The following is a 14,423-nucleotide window of genomic DNA, read 5'->3' as shown; positions in this document are numbered from 1 at the left end:
CTTTGGATCTTGTCTGACGCAGCCCTGGTAAGGGCAAAACAAGCTCTTGTTTGGCTCTCATTTGTTTTATGATTTATCATTTTATATATGTGTGGTGAATAAATGGAATAGAGTTCTAGACAAGCTTGCATTGATAACCAAATCCAGACCTAATCTGAAGTTATCTCCCTGGTACAATGTACATTTCTTAGAAATGAAACGAAAATGCGTTATGCATTAATTCGTTATATAAGCCTCATTGAACCTGAGCTTTTTTGGGAAAATACAGGATACAAATGTTATAGGACATTTTGGATTTTACCCTTGTAATCTTTTTTTTTTTTTTTGTTCCATTTCTACATAGGGCATACATGATATTGTGCACAAAAGTCAAGATAGCTGTGTGCAAAGCCTAGTACACTTCGACATTCTAGTTAGAGGATGTACTAGCGAGTTGGGGACTTATCCTGATAGTCTCTTTTGTGCTCTCACCTTACATTGGCTGTTTACTAGAATATATAACTTAATTGATTACAGAAGGCCAGAAATCAGACTGCTGAAGAATCTGGACCTTTTTAAGATTGTCTTCTGACCACCTGAGAATCCGGACATCTTTTCTTCCCCCCCACTCCCCTATACAGCTTTTCTTCTTCCACTCTTGGACTTGTGTTTGCTTCTCTCACTCTCCCAAGCCCCCAAGGTCTTCCCTGTGGATATGCCTCCCCCTTTCATCCATCCCTCTCTCCACCCTCCACTCCCGGCCCTGCCCGCCGCTTTACTGTCCTAAAGTCTTCGGTGCTACAGAACCGATGGCAGCCTTACTCACTAGCTGCCTCCAGCATGCAGCAGGCCTTTCCCCTCTGATCCATTCCACCCTTCCAACAGGAAGTTGCATCAGAAGGGCAAGATGAGTCAGAGGGGAAAGGCCCGCTGCCTACCAGAGGTAGCCAATGAGTAAGGCTGGTGCTGCAGCAGCACTAAAGACTTCAGGAAACAGAGCAAGTGAACAGGGCTGGCAGTGGGGGAAAGACACCAAAGGTGGTGAAGGGGAGGCATAGCCACGGGGGAAGGGAGGCCTGGAAGAGGGGCTGATTGCTACATAACCAGGGGCGTAGCTACATGGGGGGGCCACAGGGCCCTGGGCCCCCGCAAATTATGTCCAGGCCCCTGGTTTGGCTGCCAACCAAAGCCGCCTTCAGTGCGGTCTCTAGCGCAGCCGCATTCCTGCCCTGCTCTTCTTGCTCCTCCTGTCCTGTGCACGCTGATGCTCCTCAGTTTCACGTAAAGGAGCGTCAGCGTGCACAGGATAGGAGGAGCAAGAAGAGCAGGGCAGGAACGCGGCTGTGCCGGAGACGGCACTGAAGAAGGCCTCCAGCAAAGGTATTTGCGAGGGGGGGTGTGAGGTGGCGGGGAGGTGAGGCGAAGCAAGGCGGGGTGGCACTCAAAATGTGCCCCCAACCTCGGGCTCTGGCCCCTCCCACCGTAAGGTCTGGCTACGCCCCTGTAACATAAGTACTACCTAAAAACATAAGTACTACCTAAAAATCGGGACTGATCTGATCCCCGAGCAGTCTGTTTTTTTGGACTTCTACTGTATATGCACTAAAGGTTTACTTGCAATCTTTAATACTGTTAAGTAGAAAACTGTTTTAAAGACTGAGGTATGTATTAGCATTCAAAAGTGATGTACAGTAGGTATTTTTTTTTTTAACACACTATTTATTTTTCCTGAGATTAGTGAGGTCCTTTGGTACTGAAGACAGACCCACAGACAGACCTGCTCCTCCCAGAGAAGAGATCTATGAATATATTATTTTCCGAGGCAGTGATATTAAGGATATTACAGTATGTGAGCCTCCAAAGGCCCAGCATGCACTGCCACAGGATCCTGCTATTGTCCAGGTAAGTAACTGCAAGAGGCAGTTACTGAAGAATGTCCCTGGCTAAGAACTTCTCTGTAAAACATCTCTACAGTTTGACATTTGCTGTAGTACTATAGGGTGGCTTTTCATTACTAGCTGGCTTTTTTGTGTTCTAAGCCATACTGAGTGGATCTTCAAAATGTAAACTGTTATAAAATATAGTTAACAATTGATGAGTATCTTATTGTAATCTTTTGATATATAATAGGGAAGGTAGAGTATCAATTACCACAAGTAAAATACAAAATTGATAAATCAGGTCAAATGTTATACTTAACTAGTCTAAGGCTGTTAATCTAGTGAAGGTAGTGAGGGGATAAATGGCTCATACATATCTGCGTGTTATATAAGAACATAATTGCCATAATGGGACAGGCTAAAGGTCCATCAAGTCCAGTATCCTGTTTCCAACAGTGGCCAATCCAGGTCAACAAGTATCTGGCAAGATCCCAAAAGAGTAAAGTGGATTTTATGCTGCTTATTCTAGAAATAAGCAGTGGATTTTTCCAAGTTGATCTTAAGGGCTTTTGGACTATTCTTAGAAAATTATCCAAACCTTTCCAGAATTTAATTACACATTAAGTGAAGAAATATCTTTATCCGATTGTTTTAAATTTACTTTCACTGTGTGCCCCCCTAGTCCTTCTATTTTTGGAAAGGTTTGACGTATTTTGCATTTATTATACAACTCTTTTCTTCTGCAGTCTTCTCTCGGCACAGCCGCTGCCTCCTTGCAGCCATCTTTGCCATATAATCCCTTTAGAGGTATGCCATCTTATAGCCAGCTTGCAGCCAGCTCTCTGCTTAATCAGCAGTATGCCTCATCCTTGGGGTTAGGTAAGTAAGTGTGGTAAAGATCTCTTTGAATGGTGTGACTGACCTATTAGCTTTTCTTAGCTGGCCAAGTTGATAGATGGGCATCTTTTCACTATTCTGAAATGGATATGATCTGTGTACAACTTTTCACATGAAAACCTGAGTTAGTACAGTGCAGAAAAGACCATCTCTGCTTTTCTGATTTTAATCAGGTGGGATTCTCAGAATGCATGAGAGGTGAAATTAACTAACTCGCCTGCTAATTTTTGTCCCTTGACTATCTCCAGATCATTCTCTACAAGTGCGTATATGTACTCCTACTAGTAGCTGGGGAGACTGAGATCTGAGTGTCAACTAAGCCTGCCAGTATTTCTATTGTGAATGCCAGAACAAAATGACAAGACTCCTCCAGCAACCTAGAGGGGAAAGGAAACAACCACAATACAATTGAACGATAAAGCTCTGCCAGTTGCTCAGGACACAAATCATGCCTATTGAACTGAACAATTTTTAAGATTCTACAATAAAGCATCTGAGTCTCACTTGGAATAATACTCTTGTCATTCAGACCAGGATCTACAGAAAGCATGAGAAACAGTTTGCTTCAGAGGGTGGGTTTGGGAATGGACTGGAGATATTCAAGGAAAGAAAATTAACAGGCAAGTTTGATTTCACCTTCTTTATCTCCGGACCATTCCCTACAAGTGGGAAGTACCAAAGCTGTACTTAACAAGGGCAGGAAACTGACAGCACTTAACCTCCTGCCTCGCCTGTATGATAATGCTCGACAAAAGAATGAAGAGATGACCACAATGCTGCTCTGCAAATGTTCTGCACTGGGATCAAAGAAAGATCCACCTAGGAGAAGGCCTGCAACCTGGTAGTAAGCTTTTAGCTCTGAAGAAAACCTCCTGTCCATGAGCAGATCTGCTGATGCACTGGCCACCTTAATCCATCTAGTTAGGGCAAAGTAGCCTTGGAGGCAGTCTCGCCCTATCTTGTATACCCAAGAAGGACAAAACACAGAAACGGAGAAAAATGTGGTCAGATAAAGACCATATGGCTCTTATTTTCTGTCCATCCATGCCACCTACTGTCACTCCCTTAGAGATCGCATGTACTTGTCCCAAGCTGTCTTGTACTCGGATACTGTTTATCTTCACCACTTCCACTGGGAGGCTGTTCCATAAATTCCTGCTGCACACCACTGGTAATGTCCTTTTCCTCAGAGTGGGCTCCATTTATCACTACCCTGTCACTTCTACTCAACCAGTTCCTAACCCAGTCATTCACTTTAGGGCCCATACCATGAGCGCTCAGTTTTAGTCTCTTATGAGGAACTGTCAAAGGCTTTTCTAAAATCTAAATACACCACATCTAGTGGTCTCTCTTAATCCAACTCTCTGGTCACCCAGTCAAAGAAATAATCAGCTTTGTCTGACAAGACCCGCCTCTAGTAAAACCATGTTGCCTTAGGTCCTGTAATCCATTGGATTCAAAAAACTTTACTATTCTGTTTTAAGTGTGTACATTAATTTCTCCGAGGACAAGCAGGCTGCTTGTTCTCACTGATGGGTGACGTCCACGGCAGCCCCTCCAATCGGAAACTTCACTAGCAAAGTCCTTTGCTAGCCCTCGCGCGCCCGCGCGCACCGCGCATGCGCGGCCGTCTTCCCGCCCGAAACCGGCTCGAGCCGGCCAGTCTTCTTTTGTCCGCACTCGGTACGGTCGTGTTTTCGCCGTGTCGAGCCCCGGAAAGTCGACCTCGCGCGTCCAATTTGTTTGAACGTGTTTTTTTCCTTCGGGAAAGCTTTGTCCTAGTCGGGAAGTGCTCCGGAAACCCCCCGCCGGGTTTCGTGTAAATCCTCCCCGTACTTCCAGCTTTTTTGCCCCGGTAAGTTTTCTTTCGTCGTCGGGGTAGGCCTTTTTTCGGCCTCGGTCGAGATTTTTTCTCCCTCTAAATTTGGTGCTTCGAATTTCGCCATTTCGGCTTTTGATTTCGCCGGCGTGATTTTTCCGCCCATGACATCGAAGCCTTCCAGCGGCTTCAAGAAGTGCACCCAGTGCGCCCGGGTTATCTCGCTCACTGATCGACACTCGTCGTGTCTTCAGTGTCTGGGGGCCGAGCACCGCCCTCAGAACTGCAGTCTGTGTTCCCTGCTTCAAAGGCGGACTCAGGTAGCGAGACTAGCCCAGTGGAACGTGTTGTTCTCGGGCTCTTCGTCGGCATCGGCACCGGGATCTTCGAGTGCATCGACGTCGTCAGCGTCCAGACCATCTTCCTCGGCCGCCCCTGCATCGAGTGCATCGAGGCATCGGGCCTCTGCATCGGCGCCGAGACATCGGATAGCTGCATCGACGTCGGTGGTACCAGGACCTCGTCTGCTGATGTCGTCGGACGGTGGTGCATCGGGTGGAGTGCAGGTGAGGGCTGTCCATTCCCCTGCTGGTGGCGGTGAGCCCTCGGGTGGGTCTCCGCCTACCCTGAGGGCTCCTGCGGTACAGCCCCCCCGAGATCGACCTTCTTCAGTCTCGGCCCCGAGGAAGCGACGGGTGGATTCGACGTCCTCCTCGTCGGTGCCGGGGAGCTCCGGTGACATGCTTCGGAAGAAATCGAAGAAGCATCGACACCGGTCTCCTCCCCGTGTCGGCACCGAGAGCTCTGGGTCGCCGAGGGATTCGGCACCCAGCAGGCATCGGCACCGAGAGGACCGCTCACCCTCTGTTCAGGAGGTGTCGATGCGCTCCGCTCTGGACAGCCCGGAACAGCCTCCACGCCCGGAACAGGTACTGACGTCGACGCCTGCATCGACCTCTCAGCCTTTCTCTGCAGCCGCTCTAAACGAGAGCCTCCGGGCCGTTCTCCCAGAGATTCTGGGAGAGCTGTTGCGCCCTACCCCTCCGGTACCGGCGGTGCTTGCGCCACCGGTACCGTCGAGCGTGGCGCCGGCTGGCCCATCGCCCAGGTTGAGGTCCCCGACGTCGGTACCGCGTGCGGTACCGACCGCGGCCACCTCCCAGGAAGGCTCCCCGACTACGTCGGCGGAGGGAGCTTCGCCGATGCGGGCGAGGGAGTCTACCTCTCGACGCCCCCATCGTGGACAGGGTTCCACGGAGTCGAGCAGGGCGAGGTTGCAGACACAGGTCCGTGAACTTGTGTCTGACACCGAGGGTGAGGCCTCGTGGGAGGAAGAGGAAGATCCCAGATATTTCTCTGACGAGGAGTCTGGGGGTCTTCCGTCTGATCCCACTCCCTCTCCTGAGAGACAGCTTTCTCCTCCCGAGAGTCTGTCTTTTGCCTCCTTTGTCCGGGAGATGTCTACGGCCATCCCCTTCCCGGTGGTTGTGGAGGACGAGCCCAGGGCTGAAATGTTTGAGCTCCTGGACTATCCTTCTCCACCTAAGGAAGCGTCCACTGTTCCCTTGCACCATGTCCTGAAGAAGACATTGCTTGCGAACTGGACCAAACCATTAACTAATCCCCACATTCCCAAGAAGATCGAGTCCCAGTACCGGATCCATGGGGACCCAGAGCTGATGCGCACTCAGTTGCCTCATGACTCTGGAGTTGTGGATTTGGCCCTAAAGAAGGCTAAGAGTTCTAGGGAACATGCTTCGGCGCCCCCGGGCAAGGACGCTAGAACCTTAGACTCCTTTGGGAGGAAGGCCTACCATTCCTCTATGCTCGTGTCCAAGATCCAGTCTTACCAGCTCTACACGAGCATACACATGCGGAATAATGTGCGGCAGTTGGCGGGCTTGGTTGATGCTCTTCCCCCTGAGCAAGCCAAGCCTTTTCAGGAGGTGGTCAGGCAGCTGAAGGCGTGCAGAAAATTCCTGGCCAGAGGAGTTTATGACACTTTTGATGTTGCGTCCAGGGCCGCTGCTCAAGGTGTGGTGATGCGCAGGCTCTCATGGCTGCGTGCCGCCGACCTGGAGAATAGAGTCCAGCAGCGGATTACGGACTTGCCTTGCCGTGCGGATAACATTTTTGGCGAAAAAGTCGAGCAGGTGGTAGAGTCTCTCCACCAGCGGGACACCGCATTCGACAAGTTCGCCCGCCGGCAGCCTTCAGCTTCTACCTCTACAGGTAGACGATTTTTCGGGGGAAGGAAGACTGTTCCCTATACTTCTGGCAAGCGTAGGTACAATCCTCCTTCCCGACAGCCTGCGGCCCAGGCTAAGCCCCAGCGCGCTCGCTCTCGTCAGCAGCGTGCGAATCAGCAAGGCCCCGCGGCTCCCCAGCAAAAGCAAGGGGCGAGCTTTTGACTGGCTCCAGCAGAGCATAGCCGACATCCAAGTGTCAGTGCCGGGCGACCTGCCTGTCGGAGGGAGGTTGAAAGCTTTTCACCAAAGGTGGCCTCTTATAACCTCCGATCAGTGGGTTCTCCAAATAGTCCGGCAAGGATACACCCTCAATTTGGCCTCTCAACCTCCAAATTGTCCACCGGGAGCTCAGTCCTACAGCTTCCAGCACAAGCAGGTACTTGCAGAGGAACTCTCCGCCCTTCTCAGCGCCAATGCGGTCGAGCCCGTGCCATCCGGGCAAGAAGGGCTGGGGTTCTATTCCAGGTACTTCCTTGTGGAAAAGAAAACAGGGGGGATGCGTCCCATCCTAGACCTAAGGGCCCTGAACAAATATCTCGTAAAAGAAAAGTTCAGGATGCTTTCCCTGGGCACCCTTCTCCCCATGATTCAGCAAAACGATTGGCTATGCTCTCTGGACTTGAAGGATGCCTACACACACATCCCGATACTGCCAGCTCACAGACAGTATCTGCGATTTCAGCTGGGCGCACGCCACTTCCAGTACTGTGTGCTACCCTTTGGGCTCGCCTCTGCGCCCAGGGTGTTCACAAAGTGCCTAGCTGTGGTAGCAGCGGCGCTTCGCAGGCTGGGGGTGCACGTGTTCCCATATCTCGACGATTGGCTGGTGAAGAACACATCCGAGGCAGGAGCCCTGCAGTCCATGCAGATGACTATTCGCCTCCTGGAGCTACTGGGGTTTGTGATAAATTACCCAAAGTCCCATCTTCTCCCAGTGCAGAAACTCGAATTCATCGGAGCCCTGCTGGATTCTCGGACGGCTCGCGCCTATCTCCCAGAGGCGAGGGCCAACAACTTGTTGTCCCTCGTCTCGCGGGTGCGAGCGTCCCAGCAGATCACAGCTCGGCAGATGTTGAGATTGCTGGGCCACATGGCTTCCACAGTTCATGTGACTCCCATGGCCCGCCTTCACATGAGATCTGCTCAATGGACCCTAGCCTCCCAGTGGTATCAGGCCGCCGGGGGTCTAGAGGACGTGATCCACCTGTCCACGAGTTTTCTCGAATCCCTGTATTGGTGGACGATTTGCTCCAATTTGACTCTGGGACGTCCCTTCCAAATTCCTCAGCCTCAAAAAGTGCTGACCACGGATGCGTCTCTCCTGGGATGGGGAGCTCATGTCGATGGGCTTCACACCCAAGGAAGGTGGTCCCTCCAAGAAAGCGATCTACAGATCAATCTTCTGGAGTTGCGAGCGATCTGGAACGCTCTGAAGGCTTTCAGAGATCGGCTGTCCCACCAAATTATCCAAATTCAGACAGACAATCAGGTTGCCATGTACTATGTCAACAAGCAGGGGGGCACCGGATCTCGCCCCCTGTGTCAGGAAGCCGTCAGCATGTGGCTCTGGGCTCGCCGTCAAGGCATGGTGCTCCAAGCCACATATCTGGCAGGCGTAAACAACAGTCTGGCCGACAGGTTGAGCAGGATTATGCAACCTCACGAGTGGTCGCTCAATTCCCGTGTGGTGCGACAGATCTTCCGGGCGTGGGGCACCCCCCTGGTAGATCTCTTCGCATCTCAAGTGAACCACAAGGTCCCTCAGTTCTGTTCCAGGCTTCAGGCCCACGGCAGACTGGCGTCGGATGCCTTCCTCCTGGATTGGGGGGAAGGTCTGCTGTATGCTTATCCTCCCATTCCTCTGGTGGGGAAGACTTTGTTGAAACTCAAGCAAGACCGAGGCACCATGATTCTGATTGCTCCCTTTTGGCCGCGTCAGATCTGGTTCCCTCTTCTTCTGGAGTTATCCTCCGAAGAACCGTGGAGATTGGAGTGTTTTCCGACCATCATCACGCAGGACGAAGGGGCTCTGCTGCATCCCAACCTCCAGTCCCTGGCTCTCACGGCCTGGATGTTGAGGGCGTAGACTTTGCCTCTTTGGGTCTGCCAGAGGGTGTCTCCCGCATCTTGCTTGCTTCCAGGAAAGACTCCACTAAGAGAAGTTACTTCTTTCATTGGAGGAGGTTTGCCGTCTGGTGTGACAGCAAGGCCCTAGATCCTCGCTCTTGTCCTACACAGACCCTGCTTGAATACCTTCTCCACTTGTCGGAGTCTGGTCTGAAGACCAACTCCGTAAGGGTTCACCTTAGTGCAATCAGTGCATACCATTACCAAGTGGAAGGTAAGCCGATCTCAGGACAGCCTTTAGTTGTTCGCTTCATGAGAGGTTTGCTTTTGTCAAAGCCCCCTGTCAAGCCTCCTACAGTGTCATGGGATCTCAATGTCGTTCTCACCCAGCTGATGAAACCTCCTTTCGAGCCACTGAATTCCTGCCATCCGAAGTACTTGACCTGGAAGGTCATTTTCTTGGTGGCAGTTACCTCGGCTCGTAGAGTCAGTGAGCTTCAGGCCCTGGTAGCCCAGGCCCCTTACACCAAATTTCATCACAACAGAGTAGTCCTCCGCACTCACCCTAAGTTTCTGCCAAAGGTTGTGTCGGAGTTCCATCTGAACCAGTCAATTGTCTTGCCAACATTCTTTCCCCGTCCTCATTCCTGCCCTGCTGAACGTCAGCTGCACACATTGGACTGCAAGAGAGCATTGGCCTTCTATCTGGAGCGGACACAGCCCCACAGACAGTCCGCCCAATTGTTTGTTTCTTTTGATCCCAACAAGAGGGGAGTGGCTGTAGGGAAACGCACCATATCCAATTGGCTAGCAGATTGCATTTCCTTCACTTACGCCCAGGCTGGGCTGGCTCTTGAGGGTCATGTCACGGCTCATAATGTTAGAGCCATGGCAGCGTCGGTAGCCCACTTGAAGTCAGCCACCATGGAGGAAATTTGCAAAGCTGCGACGTGGTCATCTGTCCACACATTCACATCTCATTACTGCCTGCAGCAGGATACCCGACGCGACAGTCGGTTCGGGCAGTCAGTTCTTCAGAACCTGTTTGGGCTTTAGGATCCAACTCCACCCCCCGAGGGCCCTGTTTGTTCTGTTCCAGGCTACACTCTCAGTTAGTTGGTAAATTTTTTAGGTCAATCTCAGTTATGTCCTCGCCGTTGCGAGGCCCAATTGACCATGGTTGTTGTTTTGAGTGAGCCTGGGGGCTAGGGATACCCCATCAGTGAGAACAAGCAGCCTGCTTGTCCTCGGAGAAAACGAATGCTACATACCTGTAGAAGGTATTCTCCGAGGACAGCAGGCTGATTGTTCTCACAAACCCGCCCGCCTCCCCTTTGGAGTTGTGTCTTCCCTTGAAGTGTATTGTCTTGCTACATACTGGACTGGCCGGCTCGAGCCGGTTTCGGGCGGGAAGACGGCCGCGCATGCGCGGTGCGCGCGGGCGCGCGAGGGCTAGCAAAGGACTTTGCTAGTGAAGTTTCCGATTGGAGGGGCTGCCGTGGACGTCACCCATCAGTGAGAACAATCAGCCTGCTGTCCTCGGAGAATACCTTCTACAGGTATGTAGCATTCGCTTTACTTATCACAGAAGTCAGAGTTACTAGCCTATTGTTCGTAACCTCTTACTTTTGTGGAGAGGGACCACATCTGCTTTTCTCCAATCCTCCGGGACCACTCCCATCTAGAGAAGCATTGAAAAGGTCGGCCAGCGGACCTACTAGAAATTCCCTAAGTTCTTCAGTACTCAGATGTATGCTATCTGGCTCTCTTTGTTCACTTTTAGTTTAACCAGCTCCTCATAAAAACAGTCCTCTGAAAATCATTCAGGGACTACCACTCCTCCATTACTATGTGTTTTTTGTCTTCTGTGGTTCTGCTCCTGGCCCTTCAGCTGTGAACACAAGAAATACTTAAGCTCCGCCTGTCTTATGAAACGTCTTGGTTCTGTTCAAATAACAGCGAAGGGCCTGCTAAATATCCAGGCGATATAATGGATCTGGGTTCTCCTGTAAAATACCGGCAAAGAAATGACCCAATTTGAGATGAAATTCACATTGTCTTCAGCAAAAAGGACAGGACTGGTCAGAACAACTTCTTGGAAATGAGGCGACTTAGTTCTCTACAGGAGAGAGCCTGAAGCTCTGAGTTGCAGTGGACCAAAGTAATATCTGCCAGAAAGATCATCTTCAAAGATGCAGAATCCAGAGGCTTGAAAGGCACCTTTAGTCAGTGTCCAGAACCAGATTCAGGGCCCTTGGAAGAACCACCCTCCTAAACGGCTTTAAATGCTTAATGACCTGAAAAACCCTAGCCACATCAGTGTGCAAGGCCAACAGCCTACCCTGTACTGGGCCCTGGAAGGATGTCGGGGCTGCCAAGTGGACTCGGGAGAAGGCTTTATGCAAGACACCCTGAAGAAAATCCAGGCCCTCAGGAACGGAAGCCCTAAGTGGGGTGATGTCTCAGTCACTACACCAATCTGCAAATCTTTCTCATGCAGACATATGACATAGAAATGGAACCCTTCCTTCAACTGAGCAATGTGGAGAATGCTGAAGAATAGCCAAGCCATAAGGGAGAACCAGGCCACATATGGCATCCAGATGGGACCCTGAAGGAGTGAGTCCAACAGAGGTAGCGGAAGAGGATAGGCTATCTGCAAATGCCACAGATTCTCTATCACAGCTAACTGCCAATCCAGGGCACAAGAACCCACCTGCCCTTAACCCACTATCGTCTGAAGCAGCATCCCTATCAAGGGCCATGGCAGGCATACAGCAAACCCTGGATGGGCCTGTGCTACATTAGGGTGTCTGATCCCTTGGGCATGGGTTCCTTTCTTTGACTGAAGGACTTTGGAGCCTTTGCATTTGTGGTGGTTTCCAGGAGATGATCGGTGGGTCCCATTGAGTGACTATCAGCTGAAAGGCTGCCTCTAACAGCAACCATTTCCTTGGATCTTAGAAATTTCTTCTAAGAAGCCTCCATGTTCAACCCCTGCCACTGGTACACTGAGATGCTGAAGATTGCACTCCACCTAGGACAAGAGTTGATGCTTCCTGGGCCAAAAGACATCGCCTTTGGATTTGCTCTCCTGGTGACTGATATAAGCCACTGCTGACAGGACTTGCAAGTCAACTCTTGATCAACAAGGTGGTTCAAGTCCAGATGAATGGCCCTGGTCACCAAGTGATGGACTATATCTCCACTGACAGCCAATGACCATGAGCCCATCTGACCCTGGCAGTGAGCTCACCAACTGGAGGCTCTAGATCCCACATGCTAAATGATTCCTTCCATCCACCACCAGAGATTGCACCAGGTTGGACTTGGGAGGGCTAGGCGTAAACTCATTTTGTTTGACTGAGGACTCCACTTAGACAACAGAGCCACCTAAAATGATCACATATGAGCTCTTGCCCAGGGAACCACTTCTATGGTCATCGCCATGGAGTTGAGCACCTGCAGGATTTCCTACCCAGAGGGTCTGGAGGCCTAGAGCATGTGGACATAGGCCCTGAAGCTTGCTGATCCTAGCCTCTGGAAGGAAAAATTAGCCAGCTGGGTATTGAAGGAATGGGATAGCTTTTGGAAAAATACCAAAGAAAAGTCCTCTACAGTCTAACTTGCTTTCCTCCAAAGGACTTGGCCCAAATCAGCCAGTCATCCAAATAAGGCTGAACCAAAACCCCCTCATTGTTCAAGTGGACCACTTTGAAAAAGGTTTGTGGTTTCTTCATCAGACAGAAAGGAAACGTTTTGAATTGGAAGTAACTCTTGAGAATTGCAAAACACAAGAACATCTGATTCGGGCGAATAGGGATATGCAGATATCAAAGCTCCAGAGAAGTCCTACTCTATTTGCTGCACCACCATGATGACAAATGTAATCTGGAAGGAGGGAACCTTGAGAGCCATGTTGATTCTTTTGAAGTCTAGAATAGGCCTGAAGGAACCCTTTTTCTTCAGCTTCACAAAATGGAATAACTTCCAGAACCTGGCAAAACTGGAACCACTGCCTCCAGGGCCAAGACTGAGTGTCTAGCATACCGCTCAAATCTTGAGGTGATTTGCAAGGAGAGATGAGAAACCTTGCAAAGCAACCAAGTGAACTCTAGAGCATAGCCAGACTGTAGATCGTCCAAGATCCAATACATAATAATGTATAGGGATGACTGATAAAAACCTTTATGGTCCATCCACTCTGCCCAACAAGATAAACTCATAACAAGGTATGGTGTGATGCTACATATAGATACTGTATCTTGGTCCAACAGTGTCTCGGCCCACCTCTGGAACAACTGCAAATAAAACCCTTAATGGGAGTGACAGAGGATAGACTCCAAAACTTTCATTGTGCAGAATGGGAAGATCATACTCCAGCCACCATGGTGGCCCCCTTGAAAGGACTGTCCCTGAACCAAAAAGTCTTCTCTGGGAGGGATCCACACTACCGGGTGAGTACCTGCAGGCCTCCCTGAAGCATCTTTAGTCAAGGAATGCACCACCAGGAAGGACTTGCTCTTCAGAAGATGAGGCATTAGGACTTCCCAAGATCTTTACGAGCTTCTCCAACTACTCTCCAAAAAGCAGTTTGTCCCGAAAAGGCAACTAAGTTGCACTTTAGAAGCCAGGTCAGCAGACTAATTTCTGAACCAAAGAAAACACTGCTAAAATATAATACCAGAGCCAAATTCTTGGCTAAGGCCCTATAGAAGGTATCCGCCAAAAAAAAGCAGCAACCATCTCTGGGTTATTGATGGAGTCTGGATTTCTGAACCAAAGAAACACTGCTCAGATAGAACACCAGAACCAAATTCTTGGACAAGGCCCTATAGAAGGTATCTACCAAAAAAAGAAGCAACCATCTCTAGGTTACTGATGGGAGTCTGAGCTCTCTTAAACAATCAGGGAGCCTCTCCACCCAGGTTTGCGAGACTGGAAGCTCCCTGAGGGCCAAGGTCCCTGAAAACTTTTATCAAAGTTCTGGAAAGGAGGCCAGGAAGTCAGTCCCATGCTTCCTGTCTCAGAGCTGTTAGAACATAAGAGTTGCTGTACTGGAACAGACCAGAGGTCCATCAAGCCCAGCATCCTGTTTCCAATAGTGGCCAATTCAGGTTACAAGTACCTGGCAAGATCCCAAAACAGTATAATACATTTTATGCTGCTTATGCTAGAAATAAGCAGTGGATTTTCCCCGTCCATATTAACTTATGGACACTTCTTTTAGGAAGTTATCCAAACCTTTTTTTTTTTAAACCCTGCTAAGCTAACGGCTTCTATCACATTCTCTGGCAACAAATTCCAGAGTTTAATTACACTTTGAGTGAAGAAAGTTTTTTCTACAATTTTGTTTTAAATTTTCTACTTTGTAGCTTCATTACATGCCCCCTAGTCCTAGTATTTTTGGAAAGAGTGATTCAAGTCTACCCATTCCACTCAACTCGTTTTATAGACCTCTATCATATCTCCCCTCAGCTATCTTTTCTCCAGGCTGTTGAGCCACTTTATCCTTTCCTCATAGGGAAGTTG

General features: G+C 49.9%; 1 protein-coding gene across 2 annotated transcripts in view; it reads left to right on the top strand.

Moving 5' to 3' along the window:
- The window catches only part of LSM14B (LSM family member 14B), a 40,704-nt gene that overhangs the window by 14,683 nt on the left and 11,598 nt on the right, over positions 1-14,423 (top strand). For both annotated transcript variants that reach the window (XM_030211421.1, XM_030211420.1), the window contains exons 2-3: positions 1,718-1,881; positions 2,606-2,738. In XM_030211421.1, coding sequence (XP_030067281.1) covers positions 1,718-1,881; positions 2,606-2,738 — 297 coding nt within the window. The remainder of the gene's footprint in view (positions 1-1,717; positions 1,882-2,605; positions 2,739-14,423) is intronic.

The sequence above is a fragment of the Microcaecilia unicolor genome, chromosome 8, assembly GCF_901765095.1.
Source record: "Microcaecilia unicolor chromosome 8, aMicUni1.1, whole genome shotgun sequence".
Taxonomy (NCBI): Eukaryota; Metazoa; Chordata; class Amphibia; order Gymnophiona; family Siphonopidae; genus Microcaecilia; species Microcaecilia unicolor.
Note: the sequence above shows the minus strand (reverse complement) of the source record. Positions and strands in the feature narration are given on the sequence as shown.